At 34.6% G+C, this 26,523-nt stretch overlaps 1 protein-coding gene across 1 annotated transcript in view; it reads left to right on the top strand.

The window, feature by feature from the left end:
• The window catches only part of LOC106132582 (receptor-type tyrosine-protein phosphatase kappa), a 112,646-nt gene that overhangs the window by 60,782 nt on the left and 25,341 nt on the right, over positions 1 to 26,523 (top strand). Inside the window, exon 3 of the mRNA XM_013332032.2 lies at positions 12,445 to 12,468. Coding sequence (XP_013187486.1) covers positions 12,445 to 12,468 — 24 coding nt within the window. The remainder of the gene's footprint in view (positions 1 to 12,444; positions 12,469 to 26,523) is intronic.

Genomic DNA, 26,523 nt, shown 5'->3' on the forward strand with positions numbered 1-26,523 from the left:
AAATAGTATATGAATTCAACAGTAAAATACATTTTACGGTCATAAAACTCATATCTCCTTCATTGAAACTGCTAAATATAAAATGTTACTCGCATATACTGGTACATCTGGAATCGAATGAGATGCCAATTCAGAACACGGATGTTTACAAATAGCTATTCTATGACTGCTAAATGCGTTCTGCAATATATTTATACTTACATCTTTTTACCACACTACCTTAAAGGAAGCGAAATTTTCCACACATCTTCTTCTTAAATTTAAGTGCTAACTCTTGTCGGTGGAGTTAAGTGGAGAGTCCTCCATTAATGGGCAAAGGCATGTTCTTATGTTTTAATGTGGTTATGCATATTCAAAATATTTTTATTCATACTAAGTATGCTGTACTTAAAAAAAAATATGATAGCTACTTTTTTCCTCGCATAGGTATTGTTAAAGTCAAATCAAGGTTAAGGCTTATAAACTTGGATTTCTTCTTGAAAACGATGAGTTTTCATTATTAAGCCAAATAATTAAAATAGCCTTTGATTCTTTCTCTAGATTTTTTCTCTAGATGAAGAAGGCCGCCGATATTCACTCGTTAATAATGAATTCAATTCACCAAAAGGTAAAAAAATAACTAGCGATAAAAATATTTTCATCAGGTTATTATGTGATCTTATCCTTTACCAAGATTCTAAAAAAAAACTTAATATTCTTTAAAAGCAAACTCATCGGGGCTCAAATAACAATCTACTCTGCGTCAAATGATGATTGATTATAACAAAGATTTAATACTTAGAGGAAATAAATTCCTCTTGAGGCTAAAAAATGTATAAAAGATTTATCACCTAGTGGTAATCAATTCTGAAAAAACTTCTCATCTTTATAAATACATACATTATATAATAAGTATGTTTCTCGGCACTTCAGGATAGGACTACTCCATCTCTTTCCTATGGACGTAAAAAAAGACAACAAAGCGTATGGACACATATATCTATCGCAACTTTACGTGCCTATCAGTCGCCATTCAATAACCATAGCAGAAAGCATATGTCTTTCTTCTCTCTTTATTATATTGTTTTTATCCAAAAAGATAGAGACGAATACTGGATAAACAAGTCTTGATCCCATACGGGTTGGACAAAGCCAACAATCTCGCAAAGACTGAAAGGCCACATTCAGCTGTATGGCTTAATGATGGAATTGAGATAGTGATAGGTTGCTAGCCATTCATAAAGCAGATAAGACATATTGTGAGGGCACTCACATAACCGTCGAATAGGCTCTGATAGGCACGTCGTCGCTTCGAAAATGGCATCCGAGTAAAAATGACACGAATCGAGAATCGAGAGGTATCGGAGTGGAGATTTAAAATCGAGATAAGCGGCGACACTCTTGCCTGGGGCGCCGATAAAAATTTCATATGTCCCCAGTTCCAACAACTTTGGCCATTATGTTTAGGTTCCAAGTTTAGTAAATATGATAGTGTTTGTTGTTTGTTAGTAAAACGCTAGTTTCCTCAAGCAACAAATAATAGATGGAAAGCACTAAAATGATGACTACATATAAAATTACTTTAACGCGAAGTTTCCGTGGAATTGATGGAATTTAGTACAATGTTTATATTGTCAGGCGTAACACAGGCTAAGTTTTAATATTTTGAAAATTGTCACTAAGATTGAAACCTCTGGAAAAAAAATACATCACATTTACAGAGTTACATAACTTAATATGATACGATATTAGTCAGCAATTTGTGTGATACGATGATATATGTAGCAACGCTTACACTCATGTGATTAATGATTTGTAAAGAAAATTGACATTCGACGCCGTAAGTATCGCCGAAAGCATTGGATTAAGCCATTAAAAATCTTATCTATGAATAAATTGAGAAACAGATTTAGAGTTTTAGACTTTTAGACTGGACCCAGGGTCTAAACTATATCTGTACCAAGTTTCATCAAAATCGGATGTGCGGTTTAATGGGATATAGATTAGGATACTTACTCGTACAACACCACTAAAATTGCACCACAAATCTCCACCAGTAAATTTAAATAACTAAATTGACAGATTTCTAAAAGATAAACCATTAACTTACACCGCTTCAGAATTAACTGAAAAGGGAAAATTACACCAAAGTGAATTTTCATGCAAATTTCAAAGTTTCAAGTTAAAAGTTGAAAGACTCTGTGAATTTTAATTGTCGGCAAACGGTCATTCCTCCTTTACTATGTGAAAATTTTACAGCTATGCAAATTTGAAATATCATTGGGATTGTAGGCAGTTTTATACATTTTTAAATGTACTTTCACACGTTAAACTGCCAAAATGCCCAGATTTAATTTGCGGTCCTAGTAAATATAAGTTTAAGTAATTCAGAAGCAATAAGTTAAGTAATGAAGAATCAATTTTGGGAGTTAGTTAAGTTTGTCAAGATTAGCGGGATTTTAGTTTTACGCGGTGCGTACTCAATATATTTCATAAACATACATATCATTTATCGATACCGAGAACCACACGGCAATAGTATATATTCTAATATTAAAGAATACAATTTAAAAATGTTTCGAATCTAACATTGCCTGAATGTTCTCTAACGGATAATTTTATTGAAAAGTCGCCCATGTGTCTCGAATATGTACGTACACTACGTCATTTCTCTTGACCTAGGAGAGGCCAAACGCCTTTTAAGCTATTTTCGTCTGCGCTCACGCAACACGATGCGGATACGTGGCTAATGAGTACACGTTTTTGTACTAATGTTAATAAATCTAAATATGTAAATAACACTGATTACCGTTATATCAACGCACAGTCTTTTGAAAATTTCACAAAAAGGTACGTACCTTGTTTTCGAGCGTGCACTTAAAGAGATTGGCAAACTCATTTATTAATCAATGAAAATAACCACCGGACGAATTACACAAAGTTAGCTCCAAAATAGTTCAAGATTTGAGTTATGGGTTACTAAGTCAACGAAAAGTGTGCATACTTATCCATTTCAAATAATAAAAAGAAAAGATTTGTATTTCTTTTTTTACTACGACCCTCAAAAATACTTTAGACAGATAAAACCTTCAAGAGTTATTCTGTAACCTCCATGGTTTGGATAATGGCTTTTTGTAAAGTGTTATTCCCTTAGTTTCTGTAAATGTAGTTATAGTAGATAAAGTAAAGGAATATAGTCATTTTCAATTAACCGTTGAAGTAGAGCGATGGGAAGTCCGACCTAATCCACTTAAATGAATAGTGATCTTACTCCGCACAAATTAAATTTTCTTAAGGTGCATCGCAAATGTAATTTAAGTTCCTACGCTCATGGCATTGCTTTGGAATCTTTTATTTCCTTTCTCATTATAGTAGCATTGCATTCTTAGTAATGGGCCTCTAACTATGTGAGGATTTATAACTGACAAACAAAAATTATGTAAGCGTGGTGCCTCTCCCAAAACAACTGAGCACTTGCTATTCTGCCTTCTGTATCCTGCACTAATCCACCACGACCCAGGATGATCTGATGACAGTCACTTGTTGTAAAATTTAATTATCGTTGAAAGGATGTGGACACACCAAGAAGAAGAATGGGCTACTAAGCTCGGGATCTTCACATACGAGTAGTTTTACACGGTGCTAAACATATGTGCAGGAATGTTTGGTTCACCAGTTTTTAGCGCTTTTGTTTATTTAAGTCTAATGTGAATTGTGGATGTATGTGCCATTGGTGCATGATAAAGTTACTAACCACGTAACGTCAGGTCTGATGGGTAAGAAAATGAAAAAAATATACCTAGGAAAAAGGAACCTTTAAAAAAAGTGTTGTCTTGGTTGATGTCACCCTTTTTTCGGCTCGATTATTCTATTTTTGTTCCCCAAAGTCCTTGGCAGAAGTCCGTTTAGTTTTTGATTGTCAAAAAGTCAAACATCAGTCATCAGCTCAAGTCTGATGAAAATTTCTAACCATCTTCCCCATGTTATTGTAGCTGTGTGGTACTATTTACCAAAACAAGTAACCTATGTTTTAGTAGATGTTAATTACCTTTTTTTGTTGTTGTATAAAAATATACCTGATTATATATATTATTCTAAATGAGATATTTCTTGTTACGACAGCTATATAATTTCGTATAGATTTTTGATGAAAGCAAAGATTTCAAGCACTTAATCAGCCAGAGGAGGGTTCAACCCTTTCTCCGGCGAGTAAACAGATAGCAACCCTCCAAAAGCTCTTACCGGGGTCAAGTTATTAAATTTAACCTAACTGGTGGGCAATCGAAATTGAATTGGGCACTTTGTGGGTAAACCGAAAGTTATACTTTTGGACTGCAATTCGTTATATTATTTTTATTTTTTCCAGAATTTGATGGTCGGTGTGGATATTCTTACAATATGAGCCAAATATGAACTTAAATAACTAACCCTTGAAATCTCTTTGTACATCCTAAAAGCATTTCAAGCCATCTAGCTTAACACAACCTTTTAGTCTTATTGAGACTGTTGGCTCTGTCAAACTCCTAAGTGATAAAGACGTTATTTATGTATATTAAAGCATTTCTCATTTGAGCAGTAGAAAAGAACATAAAAATGAACCTTGAATAAAACACCTAGTTACAATAAAGCTTAATTTTTTAAACCGGTACGGTACGGACGTACCGGTGTCTGAGCCTCTAATTGCCGGAATACGAAGCTCCGGGAATAGGGACCTGCCGGATCCAGTTGGCACTTTCCGTTTGCCGCGGGAAAATTTAGTGGAGAATTAAAAAAGAAGCTTCTCCAAAATAAAGATATGCGATATTTTAGGCGTGAGGTACCAATTGTATAAACAACATTCTTTTCTGCATGCCTGAGTTAATTCCTCTACAAAATAACGGAAAACAGATGGGAGTTGCTTCTAGTAAAAATCTGATTTCACTCTATTGGTGACAACTAACGTCAGGTGGAAATTAACACTTGTTTCTTTTTTGGTTATTACCTTTTCAAGCAAGTTTTTCCGTCTACCTCACTAGTCCCATGGAGTCGTCCCGTGGTTAGGCCACTTTTAACATGATTTTACCAATATTTTAAATTTAGCTAAACGAATTTTTTCTTTCGTCGCCTTTAGACCAATTCCTTCTAACGATTCCATTTACACTCGCCTGTATAAATTTTCTATGTATACAACAACACGAGGCCGGCAATAAAACAAATATTTTCTTCCAGCATTCAAATGAAAGTAGGTCACATTGCCATTAATATCAACTTGGATTGGTGATCGCCAAACCAGCAGGCTATGTTTACCCGGCTGAGCGTTGACTCTGTGAATTAATTTGTGAATCAAGACAGTCTTTTTAAAGAGCATCGCTGGTCGAACGGTTAAAGTTAGGTTAGGTTTAAATTCACAAGTCATGCGTGTGAGTTCTCAAATTTAAATCTCCCTCGGCCATGTTCCAATTACTGTTTTCTGGGTTTGATACATTTTTTTAGTGCTAACCGATGCTCTTAACGTGAGGGAAAACATCGTGAGGTAACTTACACATTCAGTCAACTAGAAACCATGATAAAATAAAGGTTAGGTTTCCCTGGTCATTTGCGTAACCTGGGTTCTATCCAGTGAAAAGGGGATACAAACAGGAACTAAGGCTAGAAGAATAAATTGCTGAAAGTCATCTAAAAAATAAATACAAATCATTTCTCAGTAAGATTCCTGCGTTAATTATAATGATTGTAAAACAAACGCAAATTTCGTTTCAAATGTAAAAGTCTTAACTGTAGCACAGTCAAGTTAGCATTCCTTTAATTAGACAAGCCACGGTTTCCTTCAAAAGCATCCTACAAAGAGAAATGTTTTAACTTTTTTGTACAGAGAGCACAATTCATTTGTGAAATTAAAGTATTTAGCATATTTTTTCTCTCATCAATCTTTTCTTTGTAAAATATAAAGTTGCTCCCTTGATTTTATTTTTACAGTAGCTTTTGCCCTCAACTTTGCTGCCGCGGGGTTTCACAGAATAAAACAGCCAATACTAGAATAAGAGGGAAGCAGAGAGAGTTATAAATCTGGATGATGCGAAAGTGTACAGTGATTATGGCAAGTAGAAACATGTAGTCTCTGCCTTCTTTGGGAAAAGAGGATGATTAGAAAATCATTCTGAATGGGTATGTATGTAATGTTTAATTTCAAATATTTAGCTAAGAGTAAGTATTCAAGCAAAATTTCATTACAATCCATCTAAAATACATGCTTTTTCTATTATAGATATGGATGCATTCTATCCATAGAAATCAAAACTTATAATTCGGTTTCTATTATATTGTTTACAACACCAAACAAACTCATGTAAAAAAATCCCTCGTTCCTGAACTTTTCCGATAAAATATTTGTACTTGACTAGTGTTTACTTTGTAAATATGTATTTGTCATGTTTTGTAAATCCATAAATCAGTGGGCCAAACTTGCCTCCCTGCGGAACACACATTTAACACCGTAACTTTGACGTGGCAAAGTTTCGCGTCTTTACATTCAATAATCAAATCCTCAAGGGCTTGAGCTACAGATGATTCTTTAACTTCGCAAGTCGTTTTAAGTACAGTCGGCAGCAGATGAAGAAGCTAGAATCAGGTTACGGTAAATAAGGAAAATAAGTTAAGAATCCCTCACATTCAGGGAACTGGTTGGGTGACCATGGTTCAATGAATCTGAATGGTTTAACGACACTTTTTTCATCGAAATATTGGGCGACCACCAACTATAGCGCTGCTCTTGCGTTCCTATTAAACAGCGTACTTTTTCTTGACTCCCAACAAAATGTCTTTGTGCCCTTTAAGTTCTGTATTACTCACCAGTTCAAAGGAGCCGACGATATACGGAGCGTCTTGCATTACCATAAACCATCGGCGAATAGTCGCCCTAATCTGTTGTCCTGAAGACCTCTGGACTTTTTATGTTTTGTAAATAAACTAAGTCCTAATTTATTGGATTACAGATTACCTGATTCATTTGACGGCCGCTGTGGCGCAGCGGTAGTACCTCGTAACACAAGTCTCTTACTTACTTCGAATTCGTATTTATTTATTGGATTACATAGACTTTTTCGAACCACTGTTTGGCCGGGGATGAAAAATTATGTCGTTGAAACTATTCGTATTATCGTTTAAGACTTAATCCAAATTAAAATAGATTCCACTGCAACTTAAAGAAATCCTTTTGAATAAGAACACACTAGGAAAATAAATATATTGCGTCCATTGGAACTGTAGCTTACTGTACTTTTGAAAATCGGTCGATAGCGTAACTTTCTACAACCGTGTTCAAATGATCAGTTATAATACTTCGACAAATGTCTATAATTTCTGAAGTTTGATGATTATTGCAGTGTAATGCTTGTGAGTAAAGAAATTAATCTGTTTGTTACTTTTATAATAAGACAACCGAGCGGAGCTCTGTGTTATTTGTTAATTCTTACAAACACCAGTAATAAAGATGATAACCCTGATTTTCGAATGAATAAATGAAAAGATACTTATATTTAAATTTATTTAGTAAGAAATGTGTTTGTTATGCAACGTTTGAAAAGGTAGCATTACAAATTGCTGTCTCAAAATTAACAACTAAAATGAAAGTAGTGCGGCCTTCCTCACGAATTTATATGAGTCTCTAGTTTTAAACGCCACAACGATTCAAATATATATTCAGACAATCTAAGGCTGGTTTAAGAGTGACGCTGGAAAGACGCGCCGTTGACCAGCCCGTTCCAAACCCCGCGCTTGCCCGGTGGATCGCTGTGAAATGAGTATTACGTTTCATTTCAAAGTATAAACTACCACGTTTATAAGTCAGGTCGACAATATTTGACAGCGCAGAATAGCGAAATCTACCACCGAATCAAACCGAATGAATAACGTAACAATGAACCGAATGAATAAAAAAAAATGAATAAAATACAAAAACGAAATGCCACCTGCAACGTCGCTCAAAATAGTAGCACAATAGCCAGACAGTGGTTCCCGGCACCAATACAAAAAAAAATAGGACAACTCCATCTCTTTCCCATGGATGTCGTAAAAGGCGACTAAGGGATAGGATAGAAACGGACTACAAACAAGTGTAATTGTAAGCACGCGCTTATGGCAGGCGCCGATAAAACTCTGACGCGTGACTCTGAAACCAAACGGAGCCTATATGTATAGTTTGATTTTTGTCGGGGTGGAATTTTTGACTGACTTACAAAGGTTTTGATTATTAATTTTATTAGATGAGTTTGATCCTAATGGGTATTATTTTTATGGAAAGCTAGATTATGCTCGCGGGCACGTCATAATATCTCACTCATTTATTTCTCGTTCACGTACGAATTTCAAGAATTTCTCTCTAGCCATGTGGCTAAAGATCGATCAATTTAGATGTCTAAATTGATCGATCTTTTAAACTAATTAACTATTTTGAATAAATCATAAAATATTCAATAGGTATTTTGATTTTTATTATGGTACTTATTTAAAAAGAAAATGCCATTAATTTACGTTGTAAGGGATAGTGTACTGAATAGATTGGATTTATATTTAATTTTAAAGGGAAAGTTACGATAATCCTAATCACCGCTCGGGGAATTTCAGACTGTAAAACAAGCCAGCATTGATTAAAACTTTGCGAAACTATTTCTATCTTTCATTGCAATCCGGATGAGATCAGTAACAAAACTAGAGCGTATTATACATACATACACGGAATGTAGGTCAACTGACAAACAGGAATTTGTCGTGAGGCGCCACTCTGGACGCTGTCGAAAATAAAAAGTGTATAGATATATAGTAGACCTTGAATATTTTATGAAATGACATACAATTTATGTTAGATCTTAAATCCTCCTTTTTTGCATAAGTTCGTTAATTGTGAGTATAGGTACATCATCAGATTGTTCATATAAAAATTGGTTAATATTATACATTATCCGCAGTAGTCGTTCGCCGTTCACTAAGACCTCGCAAACACTTGGGAATACCTCAAAAACGACTTAACAGATTTTGTTGCCACACGAACGTAAACATTCTATTGACAGATCCTGTGCAACTTTCAAATTCCATCAAAAGCAGACCAAGGTTCGAAAGTATCACGTTACAAACATAGAAAGTATATTTTATATTTTGTCTTTTATATTATATATTTTGCCTCGAGTTAATTTGTAGCCCTCACTTGCTTCGGTCGCTCAGTCAATAATTCTGTAGTCTTCAATATTTTGTATTCCCTCTTAGAACGCCCCGTTTCATCCGCCGGCCACCTATCACGTTCTTCCGAACGGAATAAATTTTAATATCTCCAAGGGAAACATTTAATGAATAGCTTTGTTTAATGATATTTTCCGATAGCGGAATTAACTGGTTTCATGACTGGAACGACCCATTCCATTTTATGTCAAAACGTGAAGCTATTAAGCTTTATATTATAAGTAATGATTTCGTTTTATCGTTACATTAATAAGTAGCCTATTTCCGCGAATTCTATTTCGCATGAATCTTAAATGACGGCTGGCTAGCTGAATCTAAGCTTCTTTCTCTTCCTCCTGACTATTAGTAAGCCCTTGGCCATGAATCCTGGATAGCTGAACTAAGCAACTCTTAAAGTTCTATTGGTCTTTTTGAGAAAAATAGGTAAATTATAGTCAAACATATGTATAAAACAAAATACAAAGACAGTTTATACAGAAGTCCTTGGTACAAATGTTATACATGACTTGAGAACCAGTCTCGCTTAATGTAATATGCTTAACGATTTAAAACAATAAAGGTACGTAAAGTGTATTTGTAAACCAAATTAATACTCATCGATATTTATAATGTTGCCAGTTAAACAGATCAAAATAACCAGTTTATCTAAAATCAAGTCCGCCTTTTATCTGAACCGCAGAGTACGAAGGTAATTTCATTTTCGTCCTATCAATTACGGCTCGAACTCGATGCATTAATAATTTTATACGAGAGAGCTCTTCCGCTTTCGATTGAAATAACATTCCAGTGATTTTGTAACATTTTTTTTTTAATTTTGAGACCTAAGAAAGTGTACTAACACCCATATCTGAAGACTAAGGTCTTTGACCAGCGCGTGTTGCCAGTGATGATCGAACTGTGTGTAAATAGGCTCAATGTCACTCGGCGAGCTATGAAGAGAGCTATGCTCGGTGTTTCTCTGCAAGATCGAATCAGGAATAAAGAGATTCATTGACGAGCGAAAATAACCGGCATAGCAGCTATAAAAAATACCGGCATATTAGGGTCAGCAAAATATTATATACATATTTCTAGACCCGGCGACGGTGTGGATTATCCATTAATTTTACAATCAGTATCCTCTCTCATACGAGTATATATTTAGATATGAATGATAGTTTAAAAAAGAATGTCTCTAAATGAAAGTTCATTTTGTTTGTCATTTCGTTCCTTTTGTCCTCTCCTCTCACAAAACACTGAGCTCACCTTCGATAAACAATCAGTTTCTATGTAAATTACATCCACGTAAAGACAGGACGACCTGACAAATGTACGCAAGTTACGATATTGAGCTATTTAGGTATAGGGCGGACCGGGGGCCACTTTGCGGTGTCTAAGGATATTCGGTTTATAGTTAGACAGGGAGCCATTGAAATAGCTGGGAATGTCGGGATACGCCCGGTGATTCCCTTTGTGGGACTTAATAATGTTATGTACCACAAAGTTGTTTATATTGTGTGCGACCATTTAATTTAAATGCTTGGAAATTGAATTAAATCCTTTTGTATTGTCGTCTAATAATATAAACAGAATTTAGTTTGAAAAACCTTAGGTTTCTTATGCGGTCTATGGGGTCTGGCGGGGAACTAAAAAAAAATTTCACAAAATTCCCGCAGCTACGGAAAATGTCGGGATTTAGGCGGGCGGAGCCGCAGGATTACTATAATAAATTGACAAAAGAAAGAAAAATGCAGGGATCTTGACAAGTGATACTTTGTAGTCTCTGCCGATCCGCTCAGGAAGATGCGTCATTTTACTCGTATGTATGTTTTTTTAATTTTAAACTCTTTAATGCAAATAACAAAAATTTACAAAACAATTATTTGATTTTAAAGAATATGTACTTATCGTTATAAGAATTTCATCCAGTCAACCAAAATAAAAAGAAAAATCCATAATCGTAGAGCTAACACATATAAACTATTGAGGATGCATTAAGTATGTTTGTGAAGTGCAATTTTTAACTAAAATTTGATTAAAGAATGTACCTAACAAGTCTTTTTATTTTGTTTCATGTACCTTTTCTGCTCCTGCTTGGCGATAAAGGTAAGTAAATGTTAAAGTGGGCAATACTTCTCTGGTTTAAAAAAGGACGCGCTTGATAGTATTTGGAACATCAAAAGAATCATCGTTATCTTCAAAACATGTTCCTCAAAGCTGAACTATTCCATTGCTGATGTGAAACTGAAGAACGTTGGCAGAGCATTTGAACTTTTTATCTCTCAATACATATCTGAGATAAAGCCTAAAGTAAGAGAGAGAGAGAGAAGACAGGATAAATAAATACCTTATCAATATTGGTGAATAACCCGTGGGACTTTAAATGTGATACATGGCCACCATGAAACCAACCAACAGTATGACTATTTACCGGGCATAAAGTCATAAATTTAACCCTGAAAATTATTTGTGAATCAGATTTGAGCTAAACAAACATGTCTTATGACCTCTCTTTGTACCTTTTCCAAATCTCCCAACTGTTGGTACAGAGTAAAAGAGAAAATAAGACTTATGTTTTTGTTTAAATACTTGCCACAGATTATTTTCACCCACAGGTCACAAATGCGTGTACCGCAAATGTACCACTCCATCAACCTTTATGTACTCTGGTAAATAAAATGTTAAGCTTTACAACATTAAAAGGTACCTATTCTCGACGAAAAGGATCTCGTTTTATGCCATCTCCGGTAATGTCCGTTTGATGGTATGCGGTATGTCTCGTATACTGTCGGCAACATAAACTTCAGTATTCAGAGCTGAAACATAAAACAAAAATTAAATTGGAAACTAAAATTGGAAACTAATCACTTTGGTCACCAAATGGCACCCATTCCTCTTCGAACATGACACCAGACATGGAAATAAAATTAGTTTTCTTAATTCTTGTCCACTTAAAACACTATCGATTCAGATAATTACGGTAAAAAGAAACCAATTGGTTTTGTTAATTTCCTTTAAATACTTGAGATTTTTTAAGATACTCGAAACTTACATCCTCCCTGTATAATTATTACTCACAATAATATTATTTTTATTGAATTTATCGTACTTTCCTATCTGCCAGAATTATATTGACATAATTTTTAAATTTCCATTGTCTGAGCAGATATTACACAAAAGAGTTCTTCTAAGCGAGTCTAATCGCTCAATTTTACTATTGTGAGGAGATAAATAACAATTTTTACAACAATATAATGTTTAATTTTATTATTTCAGACCGAGTGACGTTTAGACCAGAGAGTAAGTTACGGTTTTGTGGAAAAATATTTGTGTTTAGAGGCTCATTTGAATCGACTTAATTTGGACTTGCGATCTGATTAGGCTATCTAGTTGTTCATAATAAATGTTATTCATGAAATTTTTAAGTTCAAATTATTTAACGAATGAATCATAAAAAAGACAGGAAGGGGATTCAATAACGGAAAAAATCCACTTTGCTACGTAGGAAATTTTAAATTTTTGCAAATTTATCAATATTTGGAAACGATAACTTGATAATTTTTATAGCTATCATTTTAAAAACGCAGTCCAAAATAAGTCGCGCTCTTTGTACGCTAGAATAGAACTAATGCCTCATATGTTGCCTTCGTATATTATCATTGAGTAAAAACAGAAAATAAACGTAACAAATTAAAAAAAAAATATTCTCTACAACTTTGTAAACATTTAGGTAACGAACTGTAGGTATATTTGTGATGTATCATATTTACTTTTTTTTCACTACAAAACTGATTAAAACACACTAATGTTTGATTAAGAATGATATGTTGTTTTGTATACCAGACCAGAATTACTTTATAATAAAAAAATTCTTTGAATACACAAGTTTAAGATAGTATAAGTACTCGTCATCGAATTAGTGAATTGTTCTTAACAAATATCTTACTCGTAAGTACGTATATTCCCTTTAGGCGCCTGGGTTACCTATAACGACGATTTTAAACTGAATAAGTCACGTTTTTACACAAAGCGACTCGTTTGACCTCCGCAACCTTTGTAGCGTAACCTAACCCCATACTGGATCATGGTTTATGTTATGATAATTTACCATAGTTTCTTCATTTGTTGTTTCTAAGAAGATAGGAAACATTTGCGTCAATTTTCCTAAAAGTAGATCTCATCATGACGAAGGCAACACTCAAGTGCGCGATAATAAACTCGCTTAGATAAGTGATTAACTAACACAAAAAAAATAGTTTTCGCTATAATATAGCCAAAATAACAAAAGTAGCTACACATTTAGAGTTTCGTGATACATCGGTGTGAAAATTATGCTAAATTAGAAAAATGCTTTGTCAATTAAAATTGTGAAAAAAATTAACTATTTTGCAGGTTTGGCGAAATAAAAACACGAACACACAAAAATGCCGAGCTTATTGCTTCATAGAAACTTTAGACCTAACTTTAGTGCTTGTAGTAAGGCCTTCTTTACACGAGAGTGCAGCAGTTGATGATAATAACTGATGTTCATTGGTCCAATTTCAATGTCAAGTATGAAATGCACTTGAAAGTTTTTATATGTACTTGTACCATCTATCAATCTAGAAGTCCAGTTTATCAATCTTTCCTAAATTTATGTGATCTTGCTTTTTTCTTATTGGTAGTCTTGTCTTTAGGACTTCGAATCTATCCGACGGATCATTTCAATTGTTAAACTATTTTGGTTTTTAACAATTGAAATGATTCGTCAAAAACTCAATTTCTAATTCATCTTATATGCTCAAGCATATACGACGGATCTCACTGAGATCATTCTTACTAAACTCGTGTAAACTGGGCATAACTGTGGTAACATTAGAAGCAAATTAACTGTGTGTAGACTAGAATAAATACTGAAGTATGACAAACTTGCCGCTAAAGAGGTTTATGAAGTGCTGAAATTGTTACAAGGAATACTTTGTAAGTTGATACACCGACGGGCTTGCAGCCTCGTTAGTGGGAGAAGTTTTGCTGTTTGTACGAACAACGAGATACAACATTATTGTATGTAGGTGATATTTGTTGACTTCAGAAACTTTAATATACATTCTAGCCTTACGTGAATCACACGAAAATAGTTGTTCTTTTCCGTCATGAAAGTACACTGTGTCGTTTCAAGTACTCTCAACTATGTGTGTGTGAAATTTCATTATGGTTAGTAAAGTGAATAAAACTCTTTCAATAGTAGTAACTTCGATACTTCTTTTAAGTTGATTCATGGTCCACTTTATGCATACAATCTATAGTAGATCTTTGATTTTCCAATATTTCTATATATAATGATGTATGAAGGTAAAAAGAATATTAAATTTGAATTTTAAAGTCATGATAACGTGTGTGTGTGTGTGTGATTAATGTAAATCTTCGAATCTATATTATGTTGGTAAGATTATAATAGGCTTAAATTTATTCTACCACGGTATTGTGTGTTGAACATTAATTTTGCTTTGTTACTATCTCAACGCAGACAATTTTCTTTTTACACAAATGCTGAAATATAGGTACCGCTATAATATTTTCTATTCATATTTTCATCTAGTCATCCTATTGCGAGTAAAATTGGCAACTGACCTCTAGTATAATTGGGTCAGTTGAGAGCACTTGCATATAAATGGAGCTATATGGCTCCCAAGACCGCTTTAATGAATTTTATTACAATAATACCTACCTGTATTACAGAAGTATCCATGATGTAGTCTAAAAGTAAAGGTAGATACATACGAGTAGATAGATAAACTCTTTATTGCACCAAAAGACAAAGCTACCCAGAAAATAAACTGGTTATAAGGTACAAAGGCGGACTTATTGCTAAAGTAATCTCTTCCTGTAAACCTTAGGGTGGGCAAAAACTAAATAGAAAGGCGACAAAAGAAATAAAAAATGTTTATACTAGGCCATACAGTTATAATATAATAATAACTTCCCAACAAGTAACATTAACATTAAAAAACAAACATACATACATTCAGTTTAAAATTCAAAACAACTTTATTTTCTCCACAATCCAACATTAAAACCTAAAGTTAAGTAAGTACATATTTATGTAAGACAATTGTAAGATTGTGAGAGACTGGTTTCTGAACTAAGCAGAACTTGTATCTCAGTTCACCTGCTTCTTCTCACGAGGTGTTACAGCGTAGACATTCACAGTTGTTCCCGGAGGTGTAGGCAGAGACTGCATCTTGCAATAATAGTAATTTCGATACTTCTTTTAAGTTAATTCATGGTCCACTTTATGCATACAATCTACTATATCTTTGATTTTCAACTATTTATATATATAATGATGTATGAAGGTAGAAAAATATTATCTTTTCACTTGCCACGATCCCTGTGACTTCTTTCGCTTCATCTTGATTCATATGTCTCTTCATGAAAGCTTGTCGATTTGGGGTGCTCTTGACTGACTGCCAGGACGTTCACGATTTGATCAGGGTACGTTCGTCTTAGTCTTCTCACATAGAGGTTAACACAAAATTACGCACCAAAGTCTTCTTAGCTCACAATCTATCATGGAGCACGCTGCTCATCTTTAGCGTAGATTGTAAGTACCAGAAATGTGATGAGATTTTGACTTGAATAAAAACAGCATTTCCGTTCGAAATGCGAATATCTCGAGTATTTGAATGATGCCAAACTTCTTCATGCCGTATGAGGTTGCATGCTGACGAAGCAATAAGGATTGCTTCTAGATTTATTACATCACTTTTACTGCAAAATAACATACCTTCATACAGCCCTGAACAGCCTTGGCCTATTTGCGTAAATTCATCCATCCACCTGTTTCAGCCAGAGCTCTGCAACCCTCCAACTGATGCTAAATCCATCAACATTCATGAACTCACAATGAACGTAGTTTAATCAAATCTGCAACTTTCTGGTAAACGATCAGGTCAATACTAGCAATGGTTAGTCCCGGTCACATTCTCACCTTTCAGGTTTTTTTTTTTTACGACCATGATCCTGGATTGGGTGAATGAGGTTTTTACACGAAACGACTCCCATTTGACCGCCGCAGGCTTCGCAGGGGAACCTAACCCATATCATGGTTACACATTTAGAGGCATGAATGTGCCGGTTCCCTCACGATGTTTCTCACCGCAAGAGCATCGTTTTAATACTTATTCTAATGCTTATTCTAATGATTTGAACCTGTGCCCCTACACCCATCACTTGCACATTTTAGCTGGGCAACCATTACCTTAACCGTTCGACCTTTTTCTAGCGAACGTTTCCACTAGCATTCAAAGTAGCACTTTGACAAGTGACCGAGATCAAGCTGTCACTTAAGCGACGTTTCCTATCCCGCGGGAACTCTCAGTGTATCGAGAAACCGCACGTCGTCTCTATTGATTTGCATAGCCTTGTTAACACATCTATCAACATCTATGTATCTGAGAAAATTAGCGATGGTATAAAATTACTAATTCTTTTGTGGAGATAATGATGTCTACCGGCGCGGCAGCAAACTTTAGCAGGGGGTGCCATTACCCTCACCATTACCCGGCCGACATATCAACATACGAAGATAACTCCATCCGATGAAATATGTATATCGAAAACTAAATATGAGAGATATAGTCTTTGCCTACCCCGCCGGAAGGAAGCATTATTTTATGATTTTTGCGATAAAAAAATACATGTATTGAGTATGTAACACATAGTATTTCCACACATTTGTACAATCTTATGGCAATCAATAGACCGGTATTACCGCGGGAATAGGGGGTATGTCAGAAGGCTGACGAGTGCTTGGATCACAGCCAAATGTCACTTCTGTTTGCTGAACTGTTGAAAGTGATGAATTAATGGCGATTTCTTCATTTACCTATTCGCAACTGCATACTTGAAAAATTTAATTTTTCCTGTTTTAGTGGAAATAAAATCGGCTCTAGTGCTGCACTGTGCTTCCTTATAAATACTTTCCAATGTTCATATACTTTTCAGTCAGTCAGTAACTAAAAATATAAAAGCATTTTAAATTTCAAGTTTTCAAGAAAAATCTTTTGAAAACTAACTACGTACTTAGGTACTTAAATTACTCTTAATTTTTTGGTTGGTGTTGTTAATTTAAATTTGTATATTTTTTATTGCCATTATATCATTGATGTAGTCCTAACATTTTTATCGCGCGAAAAACCATCGCTGTCCTGTTTTACTTCTTATTAAAAAGAGAAATAGCGATAGTTCTTCGCGCGATGAAAACGGCATATGGGGGCAGTCCGGACAGCATGGACTTTCTCCCCACGGACACAAAGGTACAAACACTGGGAAGATGATGTTACTAGTCAATAGCTAGGTATATCATAGTATTGTTCAATAACAATAACGATTAATCAGCTCTGTGGATTACGCGATAATATTAAATTATGACGCAAGCGCTGCGTTCAGATGAGATTGTATGTTATTGTTACGCGTAATTGAATTTGCAATCTAAAATCAATATATTGTATCTCAAAACGTGATCATGCTTCGCAAATTAACTTCATTGATTCTGTCATATGCAAGAATTACTACAGACAACGGCTGTTCAACTGTTTTTGAAACTACACTTAGGCGATATACTGTAATGGAACTTTTGAGACTAAAATATTATTTCCTCTTGTCCCATGAGATGACTTAAAGGAACCAATACGTTAAGCGGTAGTATTGCGTTGTTGATTTACGACGGTATTGTTGAATTCATTGAAAATATCGATCAAAGTATTATAAACAAGATAGTTGGCAACTTTGCTATGAAACTAGGTAACTCTAAGAGTAGACTCTAGGGAGTGACATATCGGCATGTACGCCGGTAATGTAGCCGCTAACTTGACAGCACAGAGCACTCTGAGACTCCACTGTGTAGCTCTTAGGTCGCTGCCTAGTCTGTGTTTAACAACAGTTATTAAAAGTGTTTTATAATAAACCTTTATCTACCTTCCTAATAATGTCTGATAACCATTTTTAATTGAATATTTTTCGCATTTTGTAAAAGTAAGTTAATAAGTAAATTTCTAAGGCCGTAAATTTCCTTACCAAATATTTTAACGGAAAAGTTTTCAGTACTATCGATAGGTCTGAGATCAATTAAAAAAACTTAGCAATAGAGTAAATAAATCAAAAGGAAATTCATGCTATTTAATTGTCGGCTAGTACCAAAATTTCGGTAGCCAACGAACCGATGAAATTAAACCGAATTGTGACAACATCATTCGCTATTCCCGAAGGAACCTAAGTCTATCTTGATACCCAAGTTTCGAGCTATCCAGCAAATGCATTCGAACTCCCAATTCATGTTCAAATATCAAACTAAGTTCGTATGTTTCATTGGAGCAACTGGGACTTAGACCGCATTCTGAATAAGTCGTAGGTACATAAGGGTTTTATTCGATCGTATAACGATCGAACGAATGACGTCTCTAGTTTGTAGCAGACATACTACTCTGTCAAGAAAGTAGCAGGAAAAGAACAATAATACACAAACTGTTTGTTATTCATCCAAATTTATTTTTTCACCTTCAAAATGTGCTCCTTTAGAAACGATACACTTACGCCAACGAATAATCCAATCATCAAAACATTTTTTAAACGCTGTTTCCGGAATTGAGGTCAGTTCTCGCCGCGAATTCTCTTTTATGTCTTCTACCGATTGAAAACGGGTGCCACGAAGTGGTAATTTGAGTTTAGGAAAAAGAAAAAAGTCGGCTGGAGCCATATCTGGTGAATATGGTGGTTGCTCGATGGTATTTGTTGAGTGTTTGGTTAAAAATTCGTTCACAATGATGGCCTTGTGCGAAGGTGCATTATCATGGTGCAAAATCCAAGAATTTTCTTTCCACAAATCTGGCCTTTTTCGTCGGATTTGCTCTCTTAAACGCCGCATAACACTCAAATAATATTCCTTATTTACCGTTTGACCTTCCGGCAAGAATTCCGAGTGCACAACACCGCGATAGTCAAAGAAAACAGTCAACATGACTTTGACTTTTGAACGACTTTGGCGTGGTTTTTTCGGTTTCGGTTCAGTTGGAAGGCGCCACTCCGAAGCTTGTTGACTAGTTTGCATGTCAAACTCGTAAACCCACGTCTCGTCACCAGTAACAATGCGTTTCATGAATGTTGGGTCGGAATTGACTCGTTCTAGCATGTCCTCAGCGACTCTCATGCGATTGAGTTTTTGAAAAAAATTCAGGTCTTTTGAGACTAGCCGAGCGGCAACATGTTTCATACCCAAATTATTAGTTAAAATGGTACGGATCGACTCTTGAGATACAGAAAGTTCGGTGGCTATCTCTCTCAAAGTTGAATGAGGATTTTCAGTCACTATTTCCTTCACTTTTGCGATGTTAACTTCAGTTGCAGACGTTGATGGCCTACCAGAGCGAGGCAAATCTTCCATCACATCTCGACCGCTTTTGAACGCTTTGTACCACTCATAAGCACGAGTTTTTAATAAAGTCGATTCACCGTAAGCCTTCTGTAACATTTTCAGTGACTCCGAACACGATATTCCATTGGCAATGCAAAATTTAAGACAAACTCTTTGTTCGATGTTTTTATCCATTATGAAATTAGCAATACACACTAGATATGATATAACTAAAAATAGCACTGTATTTAATGTAAACAACAGATGCAACTCAAACTCCGCGCCAAAATGGAAAACAGTTGTGCCAATCTAACAACAACAAAAAAAACAAAAATTTGAATTTGGAACCATAAATAAATAATCCATTCCCGATACTTTTCTGACTGAATGTACATACATAAAAGCAAGCCTTTTTTCCGGAGGGGTAGACAGAGATTGCACTTTCCACTTGCCACTGCATACTTTTTTCGCTTCATCCACATTCATAACTCTCTTCATGCAAGTTTGGCGGTGTCTGGTACTCTTGACCTGACCTTTTGCCGGTTGGTAGCATTATTGTTTTAATTGGGAAAATGACATGACAACTCACAATGGCATCGTCCATCGTATATTATGTTTTGGAGTACGCCGCGTCAAGGGAAAATTCTCGTTAATTTCCTTCCCTCGGGAATTCTGGGACATCCTCTTACTCACACCCTTAAAACCACTGGAACCTACAAGAGAAATTTAAAATCTCTACACTAAACAACGGGTCTATGAATATGCAATATGCGACCTGTGTCTTGTTTGAGTTTCAAGCCCCTCAAAGGTAGGGTAAACCGTATAGCTATTGCCCACTTAAGGACTTCAAACACTTTGGCTTCAAACAATAAAAAAAGTATTATAAGTTTCAACCATTTATAATTTTTTTCTTATGTCTAAATAAAATCTCCATCAAAGTGTTAACGGTTTTTAGTCAAAACTTACATGGCTTAGAAAATAATTAAACAAATTTAAAATTATCCGAAAATGTATAGTTATTGCCCATTGCTTACACTAATTGCCCACATCACAACACAGTAATTGCCCAGTACCTTAAAATGATAAATTAGACTTTAAACTTTTGTCACTCCTTCTGATGTTCTTCAAAAATGCCTTCCACCAACAATCATGGCCTATTTAATATAAAAAAAATTAGGGCGCGGGTTTTCTTCCAAAAACTTTTGCACGGAGTCTAAAATGTCTTCTTTATTTCGAGGAAATCCTTTTCTAGCCGATATTATTATCCAATCCTCCAAACGACTTTCTTCAGACAGTAAATATAGGTGACTAGCTGTGCCCGCAACTTCGTCCACGTGGAATAATTATTTTGGGCATTATTGAAGCCCTCAAGGATGAATAATTTTCCCCGTTTTTTTTCACATTTTCTATTATTTCTTTGCTCCTTATAGTTACAGTGTGATATTATATAGCCTTAAGCCTTCCTCGATTAATGGTCTATTCAACGCAAAAATAATTTTTCTATTCGAACCAATAGTTCCTGAAATGAGTGCGTTCAAACAAACAAACTCTTCAGCTTTATAATATTAGTAAAGATGGTCCTGTACCGATAGATTTAAAGCTTACTTAATTGAAGTTGAAGCGCAGTCAGAGTAAGAGAAGAGGGGAAGGGATATAAGATAAAATGAAAGATTTAAATTACTTTTTAAGTGTATAGGAACAAACGGGTCTAAAAATACAATAAACTTGACTCTTGTCAAACAGACATTTTTAAATTTACTTGTCCGCCGAATTTATGGCGGGACGAAGGAGTTCCGTGTATGAGTTTTTATACATACGGTTGTCCGTTTGTTACTAACATATAATTTTATTTATTTATAGTATTTACAACTATTTAAATGTGATCCCTACAGTTCTAAACTGGTTTTATGTCCCAGATTTTTAATATAGTAGCGAAGACCTCGGAACAAGGTATTTTTCAGCAATTTGCCTTGTAGACAAATTGTTAGAAGCATCTTGAAGAGCCTCGATAGCTTTCTGTAAATTTTCTTTGCTATATTGCACTTTTCGTGTCTTTTGCATACTGTAAATAAAACAATAACAGCCAATAAGATGTTGTGCATAGTGATTGGCTACCCGCACCTACGAAATAATGTTAACAATATTTGCTACATTGTCAATATTATTGCGTGTGTTTGGCAAAAATATTGACAATATTTTTGCGCATATGCAAGCCATTAAGCTAATAAATGTGACGGTAACATTACTGACTTAATCAAAAAATTGCCGATAATGATTGCCCTGGGCAATAACTATAGATATTAACCATGGCAATCACTAAAATTATGGTGGGCAATAACTAAAAATATGCCGAAATACGTACAGCGATTGCCCACCGTTAAAAAACTGTTAAATCTAATCCGATTTCAAATATTTTCATTAAAAACATAACATAACACTTATGATTTCGTCATAACCATACACCAATAATGAAATATCAAATAAAATGCAAAAAAAAAATGTACCTCTAAGCAAGTAATTCCTTAAGAAAATTGCTAAAAAGCTTACCTGTTTGAGTAACACGTTCACCCGTCTTGACAAAATCTACCATTTATGTTATTTTTCTTCAGTTTTAACACTTATCAATTTTAAAATCTTCTATAAATTGACCATAGAGTAACCTAGTAAATTATATTCGAAACAAGTGAGAACACAACCTTTGATTCAGATTTTTTTTCTAAAAACGGGCAATCACTGCCTGTTGGCAATCACTCTCTGGTTTACCCTATCTACCGTTACTCATTGTGAATATATTACGTTGCGAAATTTCAAAAGTAAGTTTACCTACTGAGTACGTGAAATACTACGTTCCGGTAATTACACTTATAAACGCCATATATTAATTGATACTGCTTACCCTGGTGTCAAAATTTATAATTCACAAAATAGTTTTAAATTAATAAAAAAAAGTGCTAGTGAAAAATTCTAAGTAGGTATTACTCAGATTTTGATAAATCTCGCATTCAGTATTTTTTCGACTGAGACTGAAATATCAGTGTAATCAGTCTGTCTCCATCTGAATATCAATTCCATCATCAGGCCGTGGACCTGAATGTGTCCTTCGTGTTTTTTCGAGTCCAAGTATTTTTACCCCTTTTATAAATTACTACCTCTGTATAAGGGACAAAAACATTATACATGTATGAAATAAACATTTTGCGTTATTTTATGATGATTACTTTCAAAACGTCAAACGATATGAAGGTAGGTAAATAACTCTGAAACGATTCGAAGCGCTTAATTAACTAAAACGCAAAATCTTCACTTGTTAAATAAGTTCTTATTAAATACCTACTTAACAACTTAGGAACAAATAGATGTTTCTAGTACTTTCTAGGAGACTTTGTTTGGGAAGGTTTTAATCTTCAGCTGAGCTCTAATTACATTACATGATAATTAATTTTCAATGCTCATCGTTGTTATATAAAAAATACCGACTAAGTGCAAGTCGGACTCACGCACTTTTCACGTTTGTTACTGAAATATACTTTATAAATAAATACTTTATAAAAATCGCCCAAAGAATTACGTTTGTTGTACGGCAGGCCGTCTTTAAAATTTTATTGTTAATTAATTATTAATATTCAAAGACATACAAGTAAATATCTGTGACAATTTTCAGCGTCTACCTGTTACCAAAATAGGAAAATAGACACGTTTATTGTAGGGACCTCAATATTTTACTTTAAGTATTTGTTGTTATAATGGCGATGGAAATACATAATTCGTTCTACTTATTCCAGCCAAGAAATACCACTGACCTGTTCCAGCCAGAATAACACCGTTCTCGACTATTAAACATTCTGTAATACGATGAAAACAACTTGTCTGTTTGTTTACAGTTAGCGTATGGCTACCTGAATCGGGGGTCGGAACCCCGGTCATTAGTGGAGTAAAGTTATTTGTTCAGTTAGAAGTCAAGTGAATTTAGTGTTTTCTGCATAGCTCCAATGATTTCGAGTCTATTCTTTCTCATATTTGCTGGTTACATCTTGTACTGCTATGTTTCGAAGCCCGACGTTTGCATTCGGATTTCGGACACTTCTAACGCCATTTTGTATGTACCATTGTTTTTTTTTATTATTTTGAATTATCTTCAGCAGCGGTTCAATGATTTAGCCTCCATTCTCTCTGCTTCAAAGGCATTCAATGCCGACATTTCTCACTTCACTTTCTGATTTGAACTTCTTTGTTTCTTTATAAACTGATTTAGACTTAATTCAGTGTGATAAGAAATATCAAGAATAGCTCTAATTATTTTGAATCTGTTGGGTCTTGGAGTCTTTTTTTCAATATTTCTCTCTCCACTTTCAATTCTTTTGTTAATTTATAAACTTATTTGGACTGATTTTGCATCTATGATTTCCAACTTCCAAGATCCCACGTAAAGCATAAGTAGCTCAACACTACCAATGCCTGTAAGTCATGAAATAGGTATATAATGATCACATGAAGAGATCGAGCATTCACACATCAGGTCTTGCCAGCCACGTGACCGGAACATGTGGTACATATGTGTGGAAAGACCTTTATTCTACTCTAATTGGCTAGCCAACATACGGCTAGCCAATTACCAATCTCACTCTTCGGTACCATAGGGAACACAATTTAAATACTAATTGGACCGCTGTCATATCTTGATCTGAAACCTTCACGAAAACGCCTTGTCACCTAATTCTGGTACTTACTAATTAGTGACGTTAGTAGTGTATGGCGCAAAAACCTTGCTGATTAGATTGCCACAGAGCAGAGGAGATACAATTCAGGTCAAGATTCATACAATAATTTGTTAGTCACGAACGTGGCATTATCTTGAAAACTAATGAATGCGAATGAAGCGAAAGAAGTATGCAGGGGTAAGTATTGCCGCGAACTTAGCAAGCGGAATGATGTGAAAAAAGAAAGCGTGATTTAATGTTTATGTGTACCGTATGGTTCCAGCACTTTTTTCTTTCTCATTAATGTTGTAGATAGAGACTAAGGGAATAAGTAGATACATTTATAGTGCAAGGTTACATACCGGCCTGATAGGTTTTTAAAACAGGTTTTCCTGCTGCTTCTCTTTCGGTTCAGCAGATTATAAAAATTGTAGATTAAGACATAACATAGATATGTTAAAAAGTTAAGCTGAAAGAAATCGAGCTGGCAGATTGTAAAATATGTTCTTTTACTGACATCGTTACCCATATAACACGGCTCATTATAGCATGTTGCTTGCAATGCGTATGCAAATTACCCCTTACGACATGGGACGCCTCAGTAAACATCGTTATATGTGTTATTGATTTATTTCGCACAGGAAATGCCTGTAACGGTCACTTGTATTAATTTATCATCGTAACACAAACAAAGTGTGTTTCGGTAAACGCTGCACCTATTTATTTATGTATATTGTTTATTTATTGTAGTTTTCTGTAGGTATCTTTATTAAAATTATTTTATTTTATATTTTGTGTATAAATATGTATATTTAGTCTGACCCCCCATATAAAGTTCTCTGTCAGACCCAATGGTTGACTGGTAGATAATGCTTCTAGCATTAAGTCCGCCAATGTGTGTTGTGCTTTACATTTGTATTTTGTGCAATGAAGTTTAAATAAATAAATAAATAAGTTACTGCTAATTTCAAATTTTTTATCATAAAATGAGTATACCTTGATTTTAATGTGAGAAAGGTTCATTGGAATAATAGTTTTCTCGTGATTCGAATAAAAACATAGGTACATTATATTCTAAAACTTCATTATGTTCTCAAAATCTCATTTTTAACTCCTATTTATTTTAAGTAGATCAAATCCATCAATTCAACGAAAAATATCTTTAATAACATACAGACATTGATACTTTCTGATAATGTTTGTCTTGTTCTAACTTTTAAATATAACAAACAAACATCTCATATCACAAGACCCTCCGCGAAAGTAAAAAATAGTAAAGCGTATTAAACAATGCTAAAATTTTATGAAATTTGTGAACATTTCAATAGATTTAGCTTATTATAACTTCGCATTTAATAATACATTGAAATACGAAATGCATTGATTATTCTGCAGCGAATATGAAGTGAGATCCGGAACAAACTCGAATAAAATAAAAATATTAGAGATCATTCACCTTTCACACAATTGAATTTACACATTAACACTTTGAATTTGCATTTCATACCAAATTATTTTTACATATATTCAATGCCGTCTTTATGCATTGCGAGGCAAACAGAGTCAGCAGCCTCGAAAAGACTACTTAATGTTGGAATCGTGATACAAATAATAACTGGGTTGCTAGCCATTCACCTTAAACAAGAATACCAAATTTATTTATACAACATGATACTATAGTTCCAAATTCTATTATCATACTTCATTATATTCTTCTCTCTGCCAATAAATTTACTTAGGTAAACAAAAGAAAACAAATAAGGTTACATAAGTTCAGTCTCACGTCTGAGCACCACATCAAGAGGAAGCTCTTGGTGCCGTGCATAAGACATAATAGATAGAAAATATGGCAAGATGGACCAATGATCTGGTGAAGTCCGTGGAGAAACGTCGCCTCCAACAGAGCGAAGTGAAAATTATTTGGACTTCCTACGGCTGAAATGATCTGATAATGAATGGGTAGAAAATATGCGAAACAATTTGAAGATTGATAAATAAGCTTTCGTTCTATAGTCTCTACATTTTATACTCGAGTGGCATATTGCCAGCAGTTGGAAATAACGCGTATTCAGAAATTACTTGCACGTCCTAAATGTGCATAATACTTGAAAAGTGTTAGTTGTGAATTTCAAAATATTGGAAGCACTTTGGTCATAATTGCGTTTTAACTTTTGTAGTTTTCGTAGTAATTCTTTAGTTTTTTTTTATAATAGTGTAAAAAAAATTTTGTTCAAAAAACAGTATATCTTATATAATTTTAAATTTTGA

Source organism: Amyelois transitella, chromosome 19, assembly GCF_032362555.1.
Source record: "Amyelois transitella isolate CPQ chromosome 19, ilAmyTran1.1, whole genome shotgun sequence".
In the NCBI taxonomy this organism is placed as follows: domain Eukaryota; kingdom Metazoa; phylum Arthropoda; class Insecta; order Lepidoptera; family Pyralidae; genus Amyelois; species Amyelois transitella.